This window comes from Helicoverpa armigera, chromosome 4 (assembly GCF_030705265.1).
Source record: "Helicoverpa armigera isolate CAAS_96S chromosome 4, ASM3070526v1, whole genome shotgun sequence".
Classification (NCBI taxonomy): domain Eukaryota; kingdom Metazoa; phylum Arthropoda; class Insecta; order Lepidoptera; family Noctuidae; genus Helicoverpa; species Helicoverpa armigera.
Genome location: NC_087123.1, coordinates 7,746,113 through 7,771,585, shown reverse-complemented (window position 1 = coordinate 7,771,585; position 25,473 = coordinate 7,746,113). Strand labels below are relative to the sequence as shown.

At 34.5% G+C, this 25,473-nt stretch overlaps 3 protein-coding genes and 1 long non-coding RNA gene across 6 annotated transcripts; 2 read left to right on the top strand and 2 right to left on the bottom strand.

Moving 5' to 3' along the window:
- Window positions 1-53: 53 nt before the first annotated feature.
- Window positions 54-6,010, bottom strand: Bora (aurora borealis). The gene is made up of 8 exons (XM_021333267.3): window positions 5,824-6,010; window positions 5,573-5,737; window positions 4,502-4,641; window positions 3,725-3,810; window positions 3,120-3,305; window positions 2,493-2,750; window positions 1,993-2,284; window positions 54-1,857 (listed from the first exon to the last, which is right to left on the bottom strand). The coding sequence occupies exons 1-8, from the start codon at window positions 5,943-5,945 to the stop codon at window positions 1,007-1,009; spliced, it is 2,100 nt and encodes a 699-aa protein (XP_021188942.3). The 5' UTR covers window positions 5,946-6,010; the 3' UTR covers window positions 54-1,006.
- Window positions 6,011-6,076: 66 nt separating this feature from the next.
- LOC135116708 (uncharacterized) lies at window positions 6,077-8,585 on the top strand. 2 transcript variants are annotated; one of them, XR_010276392.1, is made up of 4 exons: window positions 6,077-6,459; window positions 6,563-6,703; window positions 7,155-7,237; window positions 8,165-8,585. It is a non-coding gene; the product is annotated as an uncharacterized LOC135116708 (long non-coding RNA). The 2 variants fall into 2 exon arrangements; XR_010276393.1 differs by lacking the exon at window positions 7,155-7,237 and having other exon boundaries at window positions 6,093-6,459.
- Window positions 8,586-12,596: 4,011 nt separating this feature from the next.
- LOC110375305 (uncharacterized) lies at window positions 12,597-14,797 on the top strand. The gene has a single exon (XM_021333371.3). The coding sequence runs from the start codon at window positions 12,785-12,787 to the stop codon at window positions 13,778-13,780; it is 996 nt and encodes a 331-aa protein (XP_021189046.3). The 5' UTR covers window positions 12,597-12,784; the 3' UTR covers window positions 13,781-14,797.
- On the bottom strand, window positions 14,017-20,126 carry Camkii (Calcium/calmodulin-dependent protein kinase II). 2 transcript variants are annotated; one of them, XM_021333368.3, is made up of 2 exons: window positions 19,968-20,126; window positions 14,017-19,028 (listed from the first exon to the last, which is right to left on the bottom strand). In XM_021333368.3, the coding sequence occupies exon 2, from the start codon at window positions 18,941-18,943 to the stop codon at window positions 17,411-17,413; it is 1,533 nt and encodes a 510-aa protein (XP_021189043.1). In that variant the 5' UTR covers window positions 18,944-19,028; window positions 19,968-20,126; the 3' UTR covers window positions 14,017-17,410. The 2 variants fall into 2 exon arrangements, with proteins under 2 accessions (XP_021189043.1, XP_021189044.1); XM_021333369.3 differs by lacking the exon at window positions 19,968-20,126 and adding an exon at window positions 19,270-19,791.
- Between the last annotated feature and the right edge of the window lie 5,347 nt (window positions 20,127-25,473).

Below are 25,473 nucleotides of genomic sequence, written 5' to 3'. Positions count from 1 at the left end.
TTTTTAATTGTAGACATGTATTTGGGTCAACTTAGATCAAAATAGACAATTAATTTAGAATTTGGTGTGTCCACCAACAAAATTTATTTCTAATTAAATTATACATTTAATTATACCAGCGAACAGCAAATTATAATAAAAATAAGATAAAATTAAATTAAAAATAAGAGTAAACAAATCTCGGACTTTGAAGCGGTCGTCTTGATAATATTAATGCCCTCTAATTAACGAAATTAACTAACGAGTAAACATTTCGCACGCTTCATACTACAGTGGCTTAACACAAAATATAAGTAAATTGCTGTTATTATTTTATACAGAGATTTTAGAAACTTCTTAAACCATCTATAAACTAGCGGCTTTGCGGCTCAAACTCCACCAAATTGCGATTAGGGATCGACATAAGCTCCATATAAATTACACAGAAAAATTGATAGAATTGCATTTGCGTAGAAAATTGTATAAAAAAATATCCTAAGAAAAGAAAAAATAATGTTAAGCCACTTTCATATTTGGCGTGCCATTTGCGAGTAGGTTCAATAAGAATAGAGTTAATTGCACACACATATTGAATACTACAAAGCTAAATTTAAACTAGCTAATATTATCTTGACAGATATTGTTGCCTATTAATTAAAGAGGTCAGAAGACAAATAGTGCAGGCTCTTGATGGAAATTTGTCGGCACGACGCGCAATTCCCCTGAGACTATTGTTACATACGAATCAATCAAGCCAAGGAAAATACTCATATCGTATTTTATCATTTCAGTCTTGAAACTATATGAAATTTTCCTTGACTCGAGTACTCACATACAAAACACACAAAAATATCTATCTCGCGCAAAAATTAAGCTCTAGACACCACATACAAAATCAATTCATCATAATTCTATAAATCATCCACAATAATGGAGCAAAGTCAAAAACAAATTAATTAATTACCTAATTGTGTAAATGCATATAAAATTCATACCGTCTTATAAAAAAGAACTTACAATAGCTTAATTATGAAAGAACTTTACGTGTCTTATTTTTAGATGGAGTCGAAGAGAAATTGCAGTTGAACGTCATGTCGTCCGTGAAGATATCAGACATCGACATGGTCTCACTTTTGTTGGTGGACTGAACCAAAAACTTGTCAAAGTCCTCAGCACCCAAATTCTCTTTCTCATCTATCTTTGCTTCGGAAAAATGGAAGCCCGTGAACTTTTTCACAGAATTTTCGTGTACAGGATAAAACTGCGTACCGTCCGAAGAACATTCATCTTTAAATCCACTATCGACTCGCATCCAAGGAATATTAGAGATCTCTTTCAAAGCGTTCTTATTATTAGTCTTTGATACATTTGTAACAGTCAGTTCTGAGGGTTTTATGGCACTTTCATAGTAACTAGAAGCGTTGGCATAGAATGTATTCTCATTAAATCCACTATCTACTCTCTTAAAACTAGTTGAGCTATCACCACCTACTTTGGTCATGTTGTTTGCGGTATAATCGAATTGAGTTATATTTTCAGTCAATAGTTTGAGATCAACCTTGTTAAAGTCTATCTTTTTATCCTCCAAGCTGAGTGGGTTATATGAATTATCTAAACTACTATCTAGAGACATGTGTAGAGGACTCAGAGGCATTGGTGCGCGAATTTTACTAATTTCATGAGCTCGTATATTGCTCTTTGATTTGCCTTTGATAGGCGTGTCGTCTATAACGTTAATGCTATGTATTTTAGTGGACGACTGTACTCCGCTTGACAAACACTTGGCTGTTTCCACTTTAACTAAATGTTGAATACTCGTTTCTTCTACCAGTGACCACACTGCTTCTTTCTTATGTGGCGAACTCGACTCTGAATCAGCTGAAAAAATAAACATCTTCCGTAAATATAAACTCACAAAAATAAAAACTCAAATACATATTGTTAACTAGACTTCCATAAGTTCGATGTTATGTTTACCTTCATAAACATTATAAAGAAAAAATTAAAGATTACCTTGTGAATGGTTATGGAAGGATCCATCTACGCTCATATCCATACTGAAGTCCAACTTCTGAACAGAGCGGCTACGATGTAGACTGGACATACTCAAACTGCGTTTCTCAGAAAACGAGAATGAACTTTTCCTAGTCTTATGAGGCGACTCCTTCAGCGATGTGCTACGCTTTATTTTATTCGGAGTCAGTTTACAGAAACAAGGACCCTTCTTCTCGCCTTTCGGTTCCGCCTCAATACAATCCAAGCAAGTAGCCATCGTTTCAGTTTCGGGCGACGTGAAATTATTCTTCTGAAATACAAAATAAAGATTGCCTACTAGGTAATTTAGCATTTCACAGTGATATCATAGTTAAGAATGTAAACAATAAATCTGTTTCTCTTGATAAAACATTTCTCTTTTGTTATTATTTTCCCACTCCATTATTTTTAATTGACGAGGCGGATACTGCGAACTCACGTGATATAAAAACAAAACACTACTATACATTGATACATACCTCTTCTTCACTGGAACTGACTTTCAACACTGGTGAGATGGAGGCTAAAGATGACGATGTAGCGGAGCCCTGACATTGAACTGTACCAGTACGTCTCGGGGTGCGGAACTCTATGGGACTGAAGCAAGGCTCCCCAAAGTCTACCACATCTAGTATTTTGTTGCGGTAACACGGCTTGCTGCTGCAGTTGCCCGATGTGCCTTTCTTCAGTGGCGTGCCGAAAGTACGCTTCATGCCTTTTGATACGAAGTCACGGCTCTGGAAATATAGTGGTTGCTAAATCTCTCTATAAGTGTCAAAGTAGGCTTTATTTAACATTATAGTTTCACGAAGCCTTAAAGAGTTGCTAATTTGCTATCTAAAGTAATATGATTAAAAGGGAATCATTTTTCTTTGTTTGCTTGCCAAAGTACTGATTTGAAAAAAACATTTCATTGTTGCAAAGCTACATTATCCCTGGTAATACAAATATGCTATATTTTATCTGGGTATAACCACGAGACGCGACTGCAACTGCGGGAAACAGGTTTTTTAATCCTACAAATGCTTATTACTCTAACTAAAGAAATGTTTGTAATCAAAACAAATGTTGATTATTGATATCTCAATCTGATGTCATAAACTTACAAGATCAGGACTGAACACAATTGGTGTGTGAGCCTCGTAGCTGGAGGGCGGGCGTTGTTCCACATGTACTTCATCATCAGTCTGCTCCGAGTCATAATGTTCCATGTCACTATGCTCTTCGAAGAATAGCTTCCGACGCAAAGAACCGTTTGCCGTGATCTCATATTCACCGGACATATTTTGTTCCTGTAAATAGTAGGATGAAATGCCAGACTGGAGTCTACATGTGTGATGTACTTAACTTTTAAAAGTTAAACTATAATAGATATTTATAAAAAAACGTAATAAAAATGCTACTAGAGTTATAGCTATTTAATCAACAATGTTTATTAATCTATTCTCGTAAATTTTATGGTGTTCTGTAAACGAGCTCAAGTACGCCCATGTGTGGCCCTACCCCATTCCCTCTCCCACCTCATTCACCTGCTGGTACCTTGAAATCTTGTGAAGGTAGTCGCACTATTTGATAATAAAGTTTAGCGAGAACTCTATAGATTGTCTCAAAGCTGAAATAACGCTCCCCAGTACCACGGCGCACTTACAGTACGGTAATCGGACGTGTCATTTCAGCTTTGAGGAGCTGTACTTGTAAAAATTCATTTTACCTGTGTGAATGTACAAAATGGCTGAAGCAGAAGTTCTAGTTCAGGAGGTAGTTCTGGTGGCAGAGTGAGAACTGTTTGTGCTGAAACTGAAATATTTGTGTCACACTACTATTCAATTTACCATTTATTTGAACATCCTTAGCAGTTGTTACGGGTAGTCAGAAGCCAGTAAGTCTGACACCAGTCTAACCAAGGGGTATCAGGTTGCCCGGGTTGAAGAGGTCAGATAGGCAGTCGCTTCTTGTAAAGCACTGGTACTCAGCTGAATCCGGTTAGACTGGAAGCCGACCCCAACATGATTGGGAAAAAGGCTCGGCGGATGACGACTACTATTCAATTTACCCAGAAAATTGAGTCTTGAAATATGCATCCTACACATGACATATTGGATAAGCTGAACATTTGAATAAAAATCAAGGAGGCTTTGTGCACATATATGCACAACATTTCATGGAAGCCACAAGTATATTTTTAAAACCAAGATATACCTAGTTATCGACACGGATATTGAGCTCTCGGCGGAAAAGTGGGGATCGCTTTGCCCACAGTACACATAAGGCAATAAACCAATAAATCGCTTCTGCGCGATCGCGATCACGGCACGGAGCTGAAGGTCAGGGCTCAATATCCGTGCCGATAACTATACTACCGAAACAAGAGACCTACTATTTGCAATATCTGCAGTTAGTATCATTTAAATTTTTATATTCATCAATCATAATATAATTTACCAAAAATACAATTATAGTTGAATAACTATGAGTAAAAATGACTCACCTTCTTTAGTGACCACAATTTTTTCTTTTATAATACTGTCAATATGTATACTTGACTCTGCAGATGTCTGCAATAGTGGTTTCACCTTTTTGGATGACTCTATCAATGGACTCGGCATGACCATTTCTTGGGAGAAGAATCTGAAAGTAAGAAAATATGGAGACATCGATTTGTACCTGTGATGTTTTAAATATTTTTTACTTAGATATGTACTAATAAAATTACAGAATTTCTCTCTTTAAAACAGAGAATCTTCTAACCAACAGAGAATATTAAAAAAGCCGGCCAAGTGCAAGTCGGATTCGCGCATGAAGGGTTTCGTACCATTATTTATAAAACCGCATCTACCTGTTGCCGAGATCAACATCAACATCAAGCAAAAAAATTACATTTGTTGTATGGGAGCCGCCCAAAATATTTATTTTATCCTAGTTTTCAGGGGTTATTCCCGCTCGGTAACACCCTTTCGTCAACACTGTTGACGATCGGGAAAAAAAAAGTTTCGTTCGTTCACAGTGTCCATGAATGGTGGTTTTTATTTTTAAAATATGGAATTAAAATGTCATGGATTTTTAAAATATTTTAATGGATTATGTTAGATCTATTAAAACACAATTAACTAGAAAATAAAAGTGTCCTTATCATGTGCATAATAACGATGTTACACTAAAATAATAAGTAGCGATTGTCAACACTGTGAACGAACGAAACTTTTTTTTCCCGATCGTCAACAGTGTTGACGAAAGGGTGTTACCGAGCGGGAATAACCCGTTTTCAGTACTTGTTGTTATAGCGGCAACAGAAATACATCATCTGTGTTGATACATTATATTTCAACATCTGTCATATTTCAACGCTCTGACTATCACGGTTCATGAGATACAGCCTGACAGAGGACCGAAAACAATAGGGTCCTGTTATACCCTTTGGGTACGGAACCCTAAAAAGACTCATGAATATTTAATATTCTGGATTCAGATATGGTTGTGTTTAGAGCTTGCTAGTAAAATTCTACATAAATGTTGTTGAGGACCACTAAGATAATTAACATAATGAAGAGTAATGTTTTACCGATCAGTAGCCTCTTCAGCTATCTTCTCTAACGCAGGGTCCGGCGTAGGCTCAAATTGACTGTTACACGCTACGATGTCTGCCGGCACCAGAGTACAAGCCTGGTCTATGTCCCAGCGGAAGGATCCATTGCTCTTCTTCTTATATATCTTGCACATTCCCGGACTAAAAACAGTAAATCCCACACAAAAATAAATTCCAGGCCGTAACATTGCAACTACCTCGATAAAAAAAAACGAATGCGTACTTACCTGCATATAGGCTTGTGTAACTTATCAATCAACGCTTTATCGAATGGGTTTCGTACTTTTCTATTTGTTGGCGGAGGCGTAGATTTATAAACAATATTTTGGCAGTCATTTTTATCCCCCATTTCGAAATTAACGTTATTTTTGTTGATTCTACTTTGTGACGTACATGGCACAATGACCCCAATCTCCTGCTTTTTTTTTTTTTGGAATTTTATGACCTGGTAACTGAGACCTTTAAGTCAAGTCATTTTTTACACATAAACTTTATCACTTCACTTCACGACACTTAAATTGTTTTGATAGTATTTTTAATGTATTTGTATATGGGTTTATAACTGTTCTTGTCTTTTAATAACTGTTCAAGTGGCGGCGGGCGGGATGAAGAATCAAATTTAATTTTCAGTTCACACAGTTCACTAGCCAACACTAATCTGTCAAGTAGGAAGGTTTGGCAGTCAAAAATAAGATGCTCCATGGTTCCTTCTTGTGATTCACAATGGGGGCACGTATTACTCGTAATAATCCCAAGTCTAGCAAGGTGTGACGGTGCAGTATTATGGCCAAAGCGCAATCTATTTAACGTAGTGATAAAGTCTCGGCTGGCTTCTTTCAGTCTATTGTACCAGGGTCTAACAGGTAATCTTTCTTGAATACTTCCATACCACTTCCCTTTGATGTTTTGGTCTTTCTTCCACATTTCTAACCATAAATTATGTACATTTTCATTAATACATTGCAGGAAATCAGTCATCGGAATTTCCATTGCATTTCTAACATCAACAGCATTATTACCATCATATGCGGTTTTATCAGCTATTTCATTGCCAGAGATGCCTCGGTGAGATGGTACCCACAGGAACGCAATTTCGATATGCTTAAGGTAATACTGATAAATTATTTCTTTGATAAAATACAAAATATAATTAGACTTAAATGAAATTGAAAGGTTAGCTAAAGATTTTATCAAGCTTAGTGAATCAGAAACAATCAAAAGTATTTACAATGATCAAGCTGACGAATATATAATAATGCCCTATAAACCGCATATGCCTCTGCAGTGAATATATTACAAGTATTTTGCAGAACAAAGCTTGAGAGAATTTTGAATGTGAATCGTATATAGCAGCATGCACATAATCGTTCCCCTTACTGCCATCAGTATAAATAACATAATAATTCTTATTTTCTGCCAAAAACTGCAACATTTCAAAATTATTATTAACTGAATTTTGCATTACTTTAATAGGATGTGTAATACTCTGATAAGAGAAGGAGTAACATGGCCATGGGCACTGTTTTCTAACACCAGTAAAACTATTCTCTGTTTCCAGCAATATTTTGGATAATGTTGGGGAATTGCCACTCAAGAGATCCTCTCCTGTTGTTAGTATACTAGAATTAGTATTTACAAAAGGTACAATTTTATTTTTTATTTTCTTGTTATTTGCAGCAATTAGCTTAAGACAGAATCTCCCTGCAAGTAGAATACGTCTCAAAATTAAGGGCATCAATTTAGTCTCCACTTCCATGGCCCTTATGGGAGTAGAGCACATTGCACCAGAAATTGTTCTCAAAGCTCTGTTCTGCAAGAGATCTAATTTATTTACATGAGTACTATTTATATACACTAGAGAACTATAATCGAAATGACTCCTAACTATACTTTTGTACAAAATTGACAATATTTTCGGTCTGCCCCCCATGAAACACCTGCGAGACATTTCATTATATTTAAGCCTTTTAGAGCATTCTTTGATATGTATTTAATATGTTCCTCGAAAGTTAATTTTCTGTCGATTACTATGCCTAAAAATTTCTTTGAATTTACTGTGTTTATAATTTCACCATTATAAATTACTTTTGAATTTGTATTTTCATTTCCAAATATCATGACACTGCTTTTGGAGGGTTAATTTTAAATGCAATACATCATTATAGTAGTGGAATAGTTCAGACAGGGCTTTGTTGATATTGTCAATCGCAATTTCTACATTATAATTACTAGTGTACAGAACAATATCATCTGCAAACTGCAGAATTTCTACATTACTATTTACAAATTTACATATTTCACTTGTGTATATATTATATAGCAAAGGAGACAGTGTAGCACCCTGCATAGTACCTCTAGATGTAGATTTTGGACCATACAATGTATTATTGTGCCTTACATAGACTGTTCTATTTTTTAAGAAGTTAAATATCCATTTACACAGCTGACCAGGCACGCCAACCTAGACATAACTTCTACAAGTATAGTCGGATCTAAACTGTCAAATGCACCTTGAACATCTAGAAATACACAAACAGTGTTTAACTTTCTATCTTTTGCATGTTTCAGGTCAAAGATTAAAGAAGTGAAGCTGTCAGCACAACTTCGTCCTCGACGAAATCCATATTGAACATGTGGAATGATGCTGTTAGATTCCATATACCAATCTAAACGATTTTTGATCATGTTTTCAAATATTTTCCCTAGACATGAGGAGAGTGATATTGGTCTATAAGAGCTGGCCAACTTTGCAGGTTTATCTGGTTTGAGTATTGGAATGACACATTGTGTTTTCCATGACTGTGGAATACGTTTACAATGCCAAAGGAGATTAAGAACATTAAGAAATATTTTTTGCGCAGATTCATCTAAATTTTTAATAATACAATATGGAAAATCATCTAAACCAGGTGTAGTGTCTCTCCGAGATATCAAACTCATGTTAAATTCTGACCATGTAAAAGGATGTAATAAAAATTTTGAATTTAGATTGTCATTGTTTAATTCAAAAATACTGCCTAAATTATCAGAATCTTTTAAATTACTATTATCTGATAATTTATCTAGAAATGGAGAAACAAACTCATCACTGTATGATTTGTTGCCAGTTCTTATACCTTTAAACATTTTAAGATGATTCCAAATCTTACTTATAGGTGTAGTTCTATTAAAAGTGTTACATAAGTTATCCCAACCTATTCCTCTTTGTTCCGATATAGTTCTTTTCTTAAGCGCATCTTTTCTTTTGTAATCTAAATAATTCTCCATAGTAGACTCACTTCTATAAAGTTTTAATGCATTATAAGAGGCAATTACACTTTTTTCACAAATGTCATTCCACCAAGGAGCTGGAGGCCTGCTTTTAAAATTATTTAATTTAGTGAGTTTAGGAATTGTCATCTCTTTTAAGGTATCTAATCGAGAACAAAAATCATTATAGGTTGAAATAGGATCATACAATTTTAGGGCTAAATCATTGAATATTGTTTTGGAAATAGTTTTATACTTTATCCAATCTGCTTTTTTATATATAAATCTATCAACTGGGGGATTAATTTGATATTTATCTATTTGTAGAGTAATCTCTGTTATTGTTGGATAGTGATAACTACCCATGGCATCATCATGCACAGACCACTCGCATATTGATGCGAGGTTAGCACTAACAAAGCTAACATCAATTGCAGATGGATTTCGTCTCGGGTTATTAACAGTTGTAAAACTACCATCATTCAAAATACATAAATCCAAGTCATCAATGATATTAAATAAATCCTGACCTCTGCTCTTAGTGGATAGACAACCAAATGCAATGTGATGCGCATTAAAATCACCGCTGATAAAGATGGGCTTTGGAAGATCATTAATTATATTACGCAGTCTGTTGATTCGTAGGTGTCCACTAGAAGGAGGACAGTATACACAAAGAATAGTTAAGCTACCATGCACAGTAGATAAGGACAAAGCAACAGTTTGTATGTCTTCATAAAATCTAGTGTTTAAAACTGTGTACTTTAAGTATGGCTTAATTAGTATTGCTACACCATTATGAGCGTTATTGGAATTTTGATTATAAATATTATATCCAGGTATTCTAAAATTATGATCTTTAAACCATGTTTCGTTAAGTAAGCAAATGTCAATATTTTGTTTTTCTAAGAATTGAATTAATAAGGGTTTCTTACTATTGGCACTCTGTATGTTATACTGAGCAATACGTAGCTTAGATATTGTGTGACTTGGATCCATTACTTTAGATTTTTAAGTAAAGTTTCTTTAATACTGTTTATGGTAGTAGGCGTATTATCTCCCTTATTACCTAGTTCCACCAATGTTTGCACCAGGGCCATGAGTACATCATTGCTGGCAACTATTTGTGCTTTGATGTCTACCTTAGGGACTTCCTTAGGTTTATTTACATTATGTACAGTATTATTTACAACAGGCTTATTTACAGAAGTATGTACAGATTTATTTACAGATGTATGTACAGACTTATTTACAGTTTTATTTACATTATTATCAACTAGTTTCATTTTGGAGGTGAAAGAGGTGGAAATTGTGAAATATCAGTCATTTGTTGTTTTGTCATTGTTGCACTTGCGTAAGTTATTTTATTTTTCTTTTCTAAAATTTTGTTTAATTTAATTGGACACAATCTAGATATTGCCAGATGAGGCCCACTGCAATTGACACAGCAGATCTCTGTTGGTTTGTCACATACTTTATATAAATGCTCACCTCCACAAATGGAACATCTTTGTTTACCATTGCATATTCTAGCAGAATGGTTAAATTTGAAGCAACGGAAACATTGCTGCAATGGGGGGACATATTCAAATACTCGGTATGAAAATAAATCATATTGTACATTGTCTGGAAGAATATTTGATAGAAAAGTTATGCTAACTGTTTGTAGTGGTACTCGCTCTTGTCCAACTTTCTTTGTGAATCTTCTTACAGCTATTATTTCATAGATTGAAGACAGTTTTGTATATAATTCTTTGTTAGAGATGTTTGCTGGTACAAATCTGATTATACCTGTTTTTTCTATTTGCGCAGCCGGAATAAATGCTTTCAAATCATGCTTGTTAAGAAAAGCAGTATTATTAATAAAATTATTAGCAGTATTATATTGCTTGAATATTACCGCTATTTTATTCGCATTAATGCGCTGTATGGCCGTCACCCCTTTTATTTCGCTAGAAAATATGTGGTTAAGGTAGATAGGGCTCTTATTTCCTATTCTATCCTTATTATTGGTGGCTTCAATGAACACTTTAAAGTCCACATAAGGTGCATTTTCTGGATATAGTCTTTTATAATCGGGTTTGAAATATGGTGTATAGTCAGTACGCTCACCGCCGCCGCCATCACCACAGCAGTCCATCGCAGTCCCTTCGCCTCCGGCCTCAGACCGGGGACGTTTATGAGGTGGGCGGGTTATCCCCGCCCCCTCATTTCCCACCATTTTCACAGTTTTCCACACCTAGCACTTTTGTTTTAATTACTTTTACATAAAAAAACTAGCAAATGTTTAATAAAAACAAATTTTGAAAAAATCCTGAACCGCGCTTATTTAAAGTTCCCGCCAGAATCCCAATCTCCTGCTGAAACGAGAAATAGAGATGCCATAGAAGAAAAAGGGACGCTTTAGTCGATTATTGAACCGTTATTCAAAGGCGTAGTCTTTAAGTACATGGATTCAGTTTTTAAAGTTCTCAAATGTAAATAAAATAATTTTACTAATTTTGTTCGAAACTTAAATTGCAGATGAGAAAAATTGTGTAGTCGATTTATTATAAAATAATTTTAAACCAGTCTGTTTACTATACTGTAAACGATCATGTATTGAGTATGTATATCGCTCGCACATTCCTGGCGCTTTAGCAGAGTGAGACTGGAAGATTAGCTATTTCTTGAAAAAGAAATACTACTATTAGGCTTGGTAAAATAGGCTTGGTAAAATAGTCCATAAATAGTCCTATGAACGATGTTTTCATAACAGCGCCTGAACAATTTTTAAAGCATTTTTTTCGTATGAAGGTGTAAAAAAATGAATTAGAGAGTATGCCATATTTTTTTTAACATTTTTATCTTTTTTTTGAGATACCTCACATTGTTATAGGACGTGGGGCAATTTTGATCCATGTTCTTTTAAAAAAATGTTGAAAGAGAATACAGTTCGATAGTATGAATTATTGTATGGTGCTTCAAAAACAGCCGAAAAGGTGAAAATTTGGAAGGGGTTTCATGCGTGACCCATAGAGATTTAATCATCAACATTTAAAAAATAATACTACCAGTTTGATTTCTCTTCTTTTATTGCTATCTATGCCGTGGCGTGGGATCAACTTCCATAATGTCCTTTATCACTACACCTCTCATGATCTTTCTATTTCATTAGTTTGACCCGCCCCCTAGATATTCGACCAGATATCGATGGCGGATGGGGATGGGATAGAGAGATGTAGTACCAGCATCAATCCTATTCTGCCTCCTAAAATACAGGTGACCCTCGTTTAGGAGGCATTGTTCTTATATTTTTTTTACACAGATTTTCTATCTGATGTTATGCATAATAAGCGTACTATGTTTCTGCTTAACCTCCGTGAATTTTATTTAGCTAAGGCCGAATGTGTAAACTTTGAATAAATAAATAATAAAAAAAATCTGGTGGTTTCATTTACTTGATTATAATTGGAAAATTAAAAATTACGATTTTATTACCCAAAATTAAAAGCAAAAGTTATATTTCCATACCATCTGCGACAGAAGAGTTATTATTGCACAGTAAAGTTTACTATTTAAGTTTTTAATTTCAGTAAAAACCGACGAAAAGAAAACATGAAATCTATGTATCCAATTTTTTGTCATAATTTTGTCTATAAACATTACCAGAGAATCGACTAATTCACTAGGCCGACTAATTCGCTAATCATTTGTGCGTCGGCCAGGTCTAGTGGTAACTTAGTATAATGTCAGTGATTGTCACTGTCTACCGATTTGATAATGTCAATGTCAATGTGGACTTGTGGAGGTTAAATTTGAAAATCACACAATAATACATTTTTCTTTCGCTTTTAACTCAAGACATAATTATCGATGGTTCCTGATAAATGTATTTGTTATCACTAATCCTCGCACAGCTTACTTCGCCATCAAAAGTGTCTATTTCATTTTACAACAATGGAAAATCATAACTTGAGTTATGAACCAATGGATATTGATACAAGCAGTAACTCGGTAAGGGAAATGGATATTTCTTACAATGAATCATTTATTATGAAGACTATAAAAACTGAAAAGACTGATGATCCTATCGAAGAGATTCAACTGACAAGTTCTACAAGGCCAGTAGCGCAACCTCAAACGCAACCTATTGTGAAAAAATATCATTTAAAAATTCCGAAGTCATCAAAAAGTTATAAGAATGTTATGTACCAGATATCGTCCGTCATTATTATTATCTTAATGTCGATATTTGCACTACATATCTATAGTTTAAAGTGCTTTGACGATTTCCATTATGAAGAATTAGAACATAGTCTAACAAATAAACTATTTGGACAAACAGAAGCTGTCAATAAGATAATGCAGACATTGAAACTAAAAGAAAGAAGTAAACTTTTGCTGTTCTCGGGTGGAACTGGAGTAGGAAAGACTTATGCATCATCTATTCTGCTAGATAGTATTGGACCTTGCTCCAACGTGTATCACTACACTATGCCCAGTTTCACAAACTCATTTTCAACAGACTTCATGTATGGTCTCACTATGTGTAAGAATGCCATTGTGATAGTGGATGGTTTGACTGCACATGATATGCATATAAAGACACAAATAAGAGAACTCTTAGAAAAAAGCAACAACCTAGAGAAAGACATTACTGTGATATTAATTTATAATTGTTATGAGTATGAATCAACAAAAGAATTTGTTAAGAATTGTGATGAGACATTTCGCCGTAGACTTTTAGAAAACTTTTCTGACATAAAAGCATTAAAAACGTTTATTGAATTTAAACCATTGACAGAAGTACATTTGAAAGAATGTATCAAACAGGAACTACATAACAGGAGATTGGGGAGCAAAGAGTTAGAGGATATATTAAAAAACTTCAATGTGACCGTTGATGGCTGCAAAGGAGTTCACTCAAAGATGAAATATTTGAATGTTGCGTAAGGTACGTATAGTTTCTAGAAAATGTTATTATGTTTGTAATGTAGCTAAAGTAGCCGCTTAAGTAGCATTGTAATATTTTTTTATAATTTTGAGTGATGTAGCAATGTAAAAACAGTTTTTAAATATGGCAGCTACGATTTTATGATTTTAGTAATTGTAAATAAATATTGTATGTATATGTATTAATAAATGAAGACATGACTGAAGTGTATAATCATGAAAAGAAATACAACATGTTATTGTAGATCAAAAGAACTTTATTTTAGAGAATTTTACATGATAATCGGCAATGCAGAGGTCCAAGAAATTATGTTGAATACAAATATACTGACAATTCTTTAATACACCTATACTTTCACATTTGGTTATTATTCTACTACAAACTTAGCCTTCATGATAAAAAAGAGCAAATCCTAAATGAAATTTGTGGTGCATTAAAGTAAAATACTTTGGTAATATTTCTAACTATAAAACATATAAAATAATCTCACATACCTAGGCAAGGGTGCAATTTGTTTGGAATTTTGACTAAACACATTGTTCATATTTACTTATCAACACCCTAATAATCATTTAAAGTTAATGCTGATATAGCCTTACAAATATTATCATTGTAATATTATGTTTGGCGTCAAAACATTAAACACAATTCTAGCTGAATATAGTAATGTTATTCTATTGAGGATTATCAGCAATTTACTACACAAGTAATTATTAATTGAAAATTATGACACAAAAATTATTTAATTCTAGTATATTTTAAATAATGTACCCCTATTGCAATGCACCCATATTATGTATGTATATATAATTTTAATGTCATGGAACCATTTGTGATCAGCCTCTCAGGCATATCTCAGCACAAATAATGTGTTCAGTGTTAGCGTAATTTTGTTGATACAAATGGTCTCATGGATTATAAAGTTTAAGTACATCTTTAATGTAAAATAATTTATTATATATTATTATAAGTATTGTAAATGTACATAATAAAAAGCAGCCAATGGAAAAGTTTAATGTCATTTTTAAAAGCCCCCCTAAATGTAAAAGCCAGTGAGATAAATGCATGCAAACAGGTAAATGTGCATTATTAACAATTTGCGGAGAGCAGATTAAATTTTTGAAAAAGTTAAACTATTGAATTGAAGCTGACAGTAGCTGTATAAGGTATCCCTTTAATTTAGTATTTTGGACCAGTGTCCAGGGAAGACTGAAAATATATAAATACTTAAAATATTGTTGTTCTCAAGACATTTGTGAAATATTCTGGAAGATAACCATCATGATAGATTTGTGCATCTCATACTGAATTAGGAAGGTAGGTATATACATTGTATTTTCACATTAGTATTTGATTAAATTCTGACAAAAATTTAACAGTTCAATAGTAAAAATTGTATTTAATTGAAAGTCATGTAACACATTAATCTATTCAATAGAATATTTATATTTTAATACCAGTAAATAATGTTGGTGTTTGATTTGGAGTTTTATGAATAATAATACTTTATTTGATTATGTAAGTCAAAGATTCCCAAAAGGTTTTATTGGGAAAAAAGGGAATTTATTAAACCCAATGCAAACTTTCAGCTGTAGTAACGTATTACATAAAAACTTAATATAAAGCAAAAGTACCTACAATATTTTGGCTGGTAGGCTTTGTATAACATGTAAAATAAAATTCAAACATTTCAACTATGATTTAAAGTAAATTCATCTAATGTGATGTTTACAGACTGAGCTTAGAAAACTAACGAGCTGTTTTATGCCTATTTAACGCTATTTTCCAACGACGGATCAGCACAACAGATGTTTCTATTCTATCTATGCCTTTTGGGGTCTGGCGAGCTCCGTGGGCGAGTTCTAGTCTTTTAACATTAACGGAGAGCCACTAGTTACGTAGAAGTAAATTATCAAATAAATTCAACATGATCTAGATAACAAACCCTCATTAAATACTTTCAAAGAAAATATTTTATTTAGCTAATGACGAAGACGACACTTTTAATCATGCAATGTGCAAATCAATATCTATGTACACAATGTAAGTTTATGTACCTATGTATGTAAATATATATGTTCAAAATTAATTTAAAAATGTTGATTAATTACTAAATATGCGTAGGTAACAATAAAGACTAGAATACATTTTTTAGTTTACAGTTATTGGCACTAATTTCAATGATAATGGCACAACTATGTATGTACTCTGTATACACAATTTACAGTGAAACTATCAACATGAAAAGTTGATTTAATATGTAGGTTTTTATTATGCGTTTTAATATTACAATTCCAACTCCACCGATGTTCGTAAATTAAGTTTTGCTAACTATACTAAAATATATTATAAAATTGTAAAAAACATGGTTAAATGACTTTTATATCTAATTATATTATAGGAAATACTGAATTTACTGCAGACTTACAGTTATAGATCCAATATTTAAAGCACATTTCTTAAGTGTAACTGTGCAAAAAACACCTTACATTCATTACATTAATATCACTGTTGACAAAGCTCCTCTTAGTTAATACAAATACCAACAAGCCGACCCTTCTCTTGCACAGTTATCACTTTTAAAATTATAAGCTATATCAAGTAGGTACGATTTGTTTGACGACCAGTTACAAAACAATTACAGGAACAGCAAACAAACACTTCAGCATTTTTCAAATGAATACATCAAGGAAACATTTTATCATTCTAATGCTCTGGTGAGGAAAGCTAAAGCAGAATAATGTCATTAACATTAAAATCTAAAATTGACGAAATTGATATAATCCACTTAAAATATAATACGCACATTGATGCTGTCCTAGCTAGTACGTATACAAATACGCAGGATCTAAAATGTATTCGAAGAAAACTTTAGCGCAATTTAGGTAGGTATTCTATAAATAGATGAACTTTAATTTTAATAAATCTACGTCCTCACTGTGTAGATATATCTAAGTGCATAGTGCCAATAACTGCATGATTTATTAGTTACTTAAATCTTACTAACTAGGTATTTGATAACAAATAGAACACCATTTTAAGCACGACAAAACATTCATAGTTAAAAATGTAGAGACTTACTGAGAAATGTGCTAAATATTCTAAATCTTGAAATTTTTTGCTGATTTGCTTATAATATAGATTCATTAGTATCAGATCTGTTGTTATGTTGAGATTTCTTTTATTATGTTGATAAACAACACTTTGCCTCGATATTCGTTGACATATCTTCGATTTTGTCAGAGATCAGAATTTTTGTACACTCTACTACAACTAGCACAAAGCATTGAATTTAACGGTATCACATTTTAGCCACATAGTAATTTTATAAGTGACTTTAACGGATAAGAATAAACTTCCGAATCGCTTACACCGGTGTCAATAACATTTACCTATAAGTAATTTAACTTAATATTTTGGATTACAAAGAATTCTAATAAAATTCGTGTAAGTTTTATAGCAGAATTGGATAATAAATTTTATAGTGTACGAAGAAGAGGATTATTCATTGTGGTCTCAATCTAACTTGGGAAAGTTATAATAGCTGCAATGGCGTCACCATTACAGATAATTTCATTTGCGAGACCGTTATCCTCTACCGTACAGGAGTGGGCTGCAGAAGGGACTAGTTAGGAGCGATGGAAATGTATTGCCGTCCACTTGTTGTGGCGTTTGTGCCATATGCGAGTCTCTTGCGCCTGGTGTGTAGCTCGTCGGCCCTCGGCATCCACGCTTTGCGTTACGCATACGTACGCGATAACGGCTACATCATCGCCGAGAAGATGCACTCTAGGATTTAAGATCGTAGTATTAGTTTTTACATGAGTCGGCGTGTTATCGATAAAGAACTTATGAAATTCGACGCCTTCCACTAAGTTACCCAGCGCATCGGGATCGAACGCTGTCACGTTCGGGTCACATAATTTGGAATAGGTTTCATAGTCCCCGTTATTAATCGCATCTATGAGCACTTCAGTTACTTTGATTACTTCTGCTCGCCGCAAAGAAGCGTTACTATCGCCACGAGCTTTTCCAAACGAATCTGCCTTTGTCAAAGCTTCTTCATCATGTTCTTTGGAAATTACAGTACATGCTCTATCTACGCCCTTCTTATCCTTGTCCAAATCGTCGTCTTCCAATGTGGTGCTGCTATCGGTCGACTCTTTCACTTGCGATCCATCTCCCTTCTTGTTTACCATAGATTTTCCGGAGAAATTGCGTGTAGCAAGCATGGTAGTCAAGATGGCCCCTTTCAATTTGCGCCTTGCATTGAATTTCTTCAAGCAGTCTACGGTCTCTTGCCTGTGCATTACAGAGGCAACACGTTCCCGGTGGCAGATCCATGGGTGCTTAAGAGCTTCGGATGCCGTTATTCTCTTGCTAGGATTTACAGTTAGCATCTGATTAATGAGGCTTTTCGCTTCGGGCGTCACTGTATCCCATTCAGGTGACGGATAGTCATAAGCTCCCGCTTTGATTTGTCCATACAGCCGATGCTGATCTTCATCCCAAAATGGTGGATAACCAACAAGCAAAATGTATAAGATCACTCCGCACGCCCAGATATCCACTGGTTTACCATACGGTTCCTTCTTAAGTACTTCAGGCGATAAGTAACCAGGAGTACCGGCGAAACCAAACCACGCTTGTTGGTCGCCCTGTACTTCAATAGCTAGTCCAAAATCGGCAAGCTTGACAGCGGCTCCTTTAGCTTTGCTGGCCAGTAAAAGATTTTCTGGTTTTAAGTCCCTATGCACAACTCCATTATGGTGACAATGGTGTACAGATTCCAAGATTTGTTGTATACAATGAGAAGCATCAGCTTCAGAGTAAAATTCTCTGGCAACAATATCTTCAAACAGTTCACCACCTGTTACTAAGTCGAACACCAGATAGTGAAAATGTTCTTCCTGAATAGAATCATGAAGTCTTACGATATTAGGATGTTGAAGTTTTCGGCAAATTCGTGCCTCTCTTTCCAACTTTTGGAAGTCTCTTGCCGAGAGTTTTTTAGTATTAATAATTTTGGCCGCAAATTCATAACCAGTTGACTTTTGCACAGCACGTCGCACAATTGAAAAGGCTCCTTTTCCTAATTCTTCTTTCAAATCATAATTATCGGAAAATCGCGTACTGACACTTTCACGGTTTGGATTTGCCATTTTAACACAGTATACTTACTTCACCAGATTGTAACAGTCACCTGCGTAAACTTTGAGCACGAATCTTCAATATCTGAGTATGTAACTGTAACAAAAAACAAAATAACGTCAGTATCATTGAACGGCACAAGTTTTGTTTGTCATGATTGCGTAGTGGACCTTGTTATGTATTTAGTATTTGATTTTCTTATCAGACTTAAATATTGACAACGGTAATTAAACTGAAAGTGAAAACAATCACGGATTTAACAGAGGATTGAAAATATTAACTCAAACAAATTGGCTCGAACGAAAATACGTAGATGAGGTGTTGATACGAGTCATACCTACGTTCCCCTGTACAATAACACACAGATACGTTGTACATACATAATTCATAAAAAATATTTTTTGTCGGTGTATCGTTCTAAAATATTTGATGTTTTACAGCCGATGAGTAGATAGGCTACATTATGAACTATAAGTGCTATTTATATTTTCTCTTATATCTTGCTGTTCCACGGAGTAACCACTCACGAAATGGTCGGAAAATAGATATTGTCAAGGAGCGGATGAATTTATCCGAATGAAAAACGTCGGCACTATTTTGGTCACTCAAGCTAAATTGAAGTTCTGCATGCTTAATATAAAACGCGTAGATGCCTAGACAATAGTATTCGTGGTCACAAACATAGACTTCTAATATTAACACTACGGCACCGGGATGACATTTAGTTAGCGCAAAATAATCGATACACCATTGTCTCAACACATTCACCAAAATCCCGAGGACATCATTGTAACGAATTTCATAAATCTATTCCGATCACGAGATAAGCTTCCAACACAAGTCCACAAACAGTTTAAAAATATCACTGATATTTTTTTACTAATAAAATAATCATTACGCGACTTTGGACGATATTCTTAGCGTTACGAACTCATACGGATTTCTCGCGATGTTTTATTGCTCGAACAAGTTAAGTGGACCATCTGAATAGAAAGAAAATAATAACGCGAAATGCATTTTAAACACGTTATTTACCTATTATGTGCCCATTTTACACAATATTCGACAAGATGAAGATCAAAAACGAAGGGCCTGGCCCTACACCACACTCTCCTTCTGCTCCGGACACGAGCTTCGGGGTCAAATTCATAGACATTTGTGGGTTGCCAGAATAATACACTCAAAATTATATTTTCTCAAGATGTTTTAAATCGCACTTCTATTGAAGGTGTTTGTACACACTGTTGCAAAAGTCCATTTAAAACATTATAGCGATCAATGTTTCTAAAATTCACTTCAGATTTTGGCGAAAAAAATGTTTTTGTTCCTAATATTTTCCCTGCTGTTCATACCGAGTGTTGTTGGTAAAATCGATATACTAGCGCAGCGCTAAACCAAAGAGAATGTATGAAACTGTTGTGCGCGCCATCTTATGGAAACATGGCGCAACATACATATTCGTTCGGGAATAACACACGCTAACTAAATTAAAATGTTCGAATACGGGCTTATGACACGCAATTTAGGGCTTAAATGATTAATAAAATTCGAAAAGTAGTCTCAACGGATAAATATTTTTAGTTTTGTTCGTTGTATTTGATTAATTATTTGTTAAATGAAGGTACTTAATATTATCATATACTTTATGTATCTACCTACTACGGTAAGTTAATTTTCAAGCGGATTTAAGAAACAAAACCCGTTTTGTTTTTCTACATATCCATTATTAGCTCATAGTATGCAGGAACTTGATTGACGTTTATGTTAATCCTTAACAATATTGTAAATGCACAAAAGAGACTGTTTGCACCTATTTGTAAGTTCGTGTCTTTTTTCGTCTAAACTACTGAACCGATTGAAATAAAATTACACCCATAATTATTATTTTTTACGTTTACTGGCCTAGTCAATGAAAAGCAAAAAAATAAATTAAGACTTAATTTATTTTAATGCTTCAGCGGATAGCGTAGATTTTTTTTAAAGTTTGACCCAAGTAAAAGTAATTATATAGATAGATAATTATATCCTTACAATTCAAACTAATAATTTACCTCAACACTATAAACCCATATGGAGAGATTCGTAGTCAATAATACAATTCGGGAACCATCTTTATCTCTCTGTATGAAATATTTTAAACCAGGTTAACCAAAGTTACTCTCTTGCGGCTACGCTTGCATATTATTATACTATTTCAGCTTCTGTTGATGAAATCGCCACAGTACATAGTAATTTGCTTTGCCATGCCATTCCACCGTTCGAATACAAACAAATCATTCCACTACTTGTATAGCGAGCCGTAGCATTGTCACCGTGATCTGCGTCACTGTTAGGTACACTTTATCACGTACTCGGGATGGACGATTGAAATGATATGTTCGAAAATCAACTGAGCCCTTTTCGTAGCACTTCTATTTTTTTAACTTTGACCACATGTACAGGTGTTGGATTATCAAGTGCCAGAGACACAATTCCAAAGGCGAAAGCATTGTCGGATCGCGTTCGATAATCGTAATCTAAAGATGGTGCTTCAACAAATTGACTATAATGTAAAATCTATCCCTACATCATAATTAGTTAGCCCATCTGCTTTGTTAAAAGCCACATCTTTTATTCCAGGGCTTAAAACGTCTTTGAAGTCCTATTTCCCGAATTCTTGAAGCAATCGTTTCCTTTAGTAGGCCGTGTGTCTGATCATTTTGTATTCTCGTTTCTGTTCTAATTTGAAATAAAAACAATGGTACCTCTTCAACACTTCTGCCGATGCAACCATCGTATACATATGCAGCAGCACTCATTTCATAAACAATGAAATCTTTCCTTTCTGTGTAAATGTAGATTAAAGAATATTTGGTTTTTGGCAGTACGGATCTATTCAACAAGCACAGGCGCTTTGGTAACTGTTAATAAGCAGCACATTTCGAAATACGAATTTCGATAGCAAAATGCCAATATCAGCTCCCGTACTCTCGACATACATACTCGTACACTCATGTACTGTACATCAATCTTTCGTTTTAACTGTGTATTTGCTGTGGCCGCTGCGGGCTACTCAACTTTGAAGAGAATTGGCACCTGCCTATCTCATCAAGTTATCATTTTCAGGTAGTAACATTATTTTCAAGTCCAGTATTTGCGTTGGTGCCGAGGTACGGCATGAAAGATTTGACATTTGTCTTGACGTCTTAAACGATCACTAAAATTCGGATGAGGTCTCAAGTCCGCGACATGAGGTGTTCGAGTGTAATGCCAAAAGAAAAAAAAACTGAAAAACCAACAAAAGTATGATTGATACATAACTGGTTGGGAATTTTACGCTTTACATATTATGTTTTAAGATAACCTTTAATCATGAATATCTCACGACGCTGACATGAGATTGAGAGTTACTAAGGAAAGTACAGGATGGTAAAATAAAGATGTGTAAAAATCAGCTTTCCAGTCTTTTTTCTACCTACTGTTAATTTCACTGGGGTAATCTCTTTGTCGTATTTTATGTGCAAATTACACGATTTTCGACAGTTTACCAAACCTAACAGTCGTCTTCAGGTAATAATATCTTTATTAAAGTTACAAAAAATAGAATTCATATTATTTAAATAATTCATACGATGAATGATTTTATTGAAAAAATATAACAAAACTTTCTTAGTAATCGGGCGATAAAGCATCTTTTTGTTAGTACTGTGATATACGGTTCGGTCTTCATGGCTAAGATCTAAATGAATAAACTCAAATAGAAGTACATATGTTAAAAAACGTGGTAGGTATCGGAATTTGGGAATCAACTTAAATCAAAAAGTAGAAATTCAGGGGTTTACTACGACACCGTTCAGCGTGTGTCCTAAAATTGTTTATCTACCTACTCAAAATCACTCATCAATTATCGATCGATCTCGTTTTTTTTATTATCAAAAACCCTTGTCCAAAATTTTTATGGTGATGCCAATGGTAACCTAGAGATCTTTCAGTACCTTTAGGCAGATCATTTCAAGTCGTAAAATTCTCACAAAAATTCTGTGAGATATTACGTTATTTCTGATAAGATCTTCAATTAGCACCTGGTTTAGATTATACGCATTTTGTTATTGGCCTCAAATAATGTATGACAAAAGTTCGACACCGGTCGGTAACGGCGCTTTGGGATGAAAGACCCTTTGTGAACGGGCTAACTCCACGAGTTGATTCACAAAAATCAAAACTGGTTCGCATCTTGCGCAAGTGCAGGGGGGAGCAAACAAGGGTTTTCGGAACGGGCCCTTCCAAAATTCGCCGGTGCACAATGCACCCTCCGTACCATCCCCACGCAAGCACTCTTATTATTACGCGACTCCGGTTCCTGTCCCCATATTGTTCATATTATTTTGGTATTCGCTAGACGCGTTACGAAGTTTTCGTATCTCCGTGCCGTTACTTTTGAAAAGTTTAAGAATTTGTTAGTTCGTGTACATTAGAAGCGCAGATTCGTCTGAAATCTTTGTTGAAGAATGTTGTAGTCTTGGATTCGAAGCAGTGCAAATTATTCGCTCGAAGGTATTCGATTGGCTCCGTCTTCGATTCTGTCACCTAATATTTGCAGCGAAGGGAAGTATTAAGGTTTCGAACGCTGCGGTCGTCTCAAGTTGCTTTTCTCATGAGTGGACGTGCGTGTAAATTAATAACTTGAGAATAATATGTGTGGTAGGAGCGTCGGACGCACGGCGTGCCGCGTGCAGCACCCGCACGCCTTTGTAGTGAACGAGAATTATCGATCGTGGACTACTTCGCTATCCGTGAAATGCGTTCTGTGTATTCGGTGATCGCTTCAATTTGGCGGGAGTCGGGTCACGCGCTAATCTGTATGAGGAGCATTTGGTAAGTTCATGAACATCATCATATTTCTTTTATTTTGTGGACCTCATCCAAGCGGATTTTCGCTAATACTATTTCAGAAAGCATATAATTTGTGAATTTAGTTAGAACTAATTTCTTTTTGGTTTCGAGATCATTTGCGACTTCGGTTACTTACTAATTAGAAATTGTTTCCATCACGTCGTTGTTAGGTACATTGATACGTTTTCAAAATGACTGCATTGAAACAAGTACACCAATTGTGCACTTTAATTTCTACTGCTAGGTATTTTTTATTTGATATGGAGTGACAGTGCCTATATGTTGCTTTTCAATTTAATAGAGTAACTTTTCGTTACGTTGTTTGTAAGTATAACGTAACGCCGTTACTGAAGTTAATTGAAATGGAACAGTATACTTAGTTTCTTTTCATAGGTACATATTATTGTATAGTGACAACATAATTATTGTATGATATTACGACCTAGTTAAGTACAGTAATGTAGATGCATATTAAAATGAGGTAGGTACTTCCAGCATAAATGGTAAAAGCATCAAAATTAAAACGAAGCTATTATTAGAATTTCGCCTGACCCAGGTCAATGAACTTTTGACGCTAAAATGCTTTTGCCAAAAAAGCATGGTAGTACAAGCGATGTAAAAAGTTGGGAAGTACAAAGGCAAGCTTTGTCGGTACATATTTTGGGGTTCCTTACGTAGGTATATTGTTTGAACGGAGCTTTTAAAATCGCGGTACTTACTTTTTAATTTTTTTCAAAATCTGGTGCCATATTTTTTTAAATATGTAAGTAAGTAAACCGTTTGTAGTTCAAATAGACTAGAGACGATCTAAATTAGATGTTGTAACAATTTTGTGAATATAAATATAACAAAGTAAAGCAAAATTTTCCGTTTTGTGGATTTTTCAAAAATATATTTTTTGAAGCTTCATAGTAGCTCCAAGTAGGTAATATTCTTAATTAGGATAAATCGAGCAGCTAGGTAGGTACACGTTTATTTATATCCGTTGTTATATAACACAACAAATAAACTTAAAAAGTTATGGAAAATGTGTAGTTTTCACCAGGAAACTTAGATATGCTTTGGCCATTCTGTTCTACTTCCCTCTATAATTAATTCAAATTAATGAGGCTATAAACAAGGCTCAAGTTAATTATGCAGTCGGGTTAATGCAAGTCGGCTGGAATATTTTAAGGCATACTTGGCGTTAAGTCACAGAAATAGTAAAAAACCATATTCATAAATAAAGTTTTCTTGGTAAATGCGATGTTTGTTATGTAAATGGGTTTCGGGTAAATGCCCTGCAAGTTCTTGAAAATATATCTATTACTTTCACGGGAATTTCGATCGATAGCAAAACCGTTAAATAAATTCTCATATGTTTAAGTAACGTGTTTGCCTAGCAGACCAGCCTTATCGATCTTTTCAATAGACTGGAGTGAATTGTTAAGGAGGTTGGTGCCCAAAAATATTTTTAATACTTAGGTACTTGGACGTTAAAAGGTTTTAAACTAAGTATAAGGGACTAGCTGATGTAGCGCGACTATGGCAGTTAGCTATGTGGAGTACTAAGGAAAAGTGAGAGATTTAAACAAATCAAAAGATGACACAGTTTTATCATACTAACCACTTTTCTTTTACACTTAAGTTTATTCTACAAGGTGTTGATTTGCATTTCTGCCATATTCAA

Bases quoted from the DNA above. Each gene is read 5' to 3' on its own strand.
- Bora (XM_021333267.3), bottom strand. From the start codon at position 5,945: ATGGGGGATAAAAATGACTGCCAAAATATTGTTTATAAATCTACGCCT. The intron at 5,738-5,823 runs GTAAGTACGCAT...TACTGTTTTTAG, and splicing joins TTACACAAGCCTATATGCAG to TCCGGGAATGTGCAAGATAT. The intron at 4,642-5,572 runs GTAAAACATTAC...TCTTACTTTCAG, and splicing joins GCTGAAGAGGCTACTGATCG to ATTCTTCTCCCAAGAAATGG.
- LOC110375305 (XM_021333371.3), top strand. From the start codon at position 12,785: ATGGAAAATCATAACTTGAGTTATGAACCAATGGATATTGATACAAGC.
- Camkii (XM_021333368.3), bottom strand. From the start codon at position 18,943: ATGGCAAATCCAAACCGTGAAAGTGTCAGTACGCGATTTTCCGATAAT.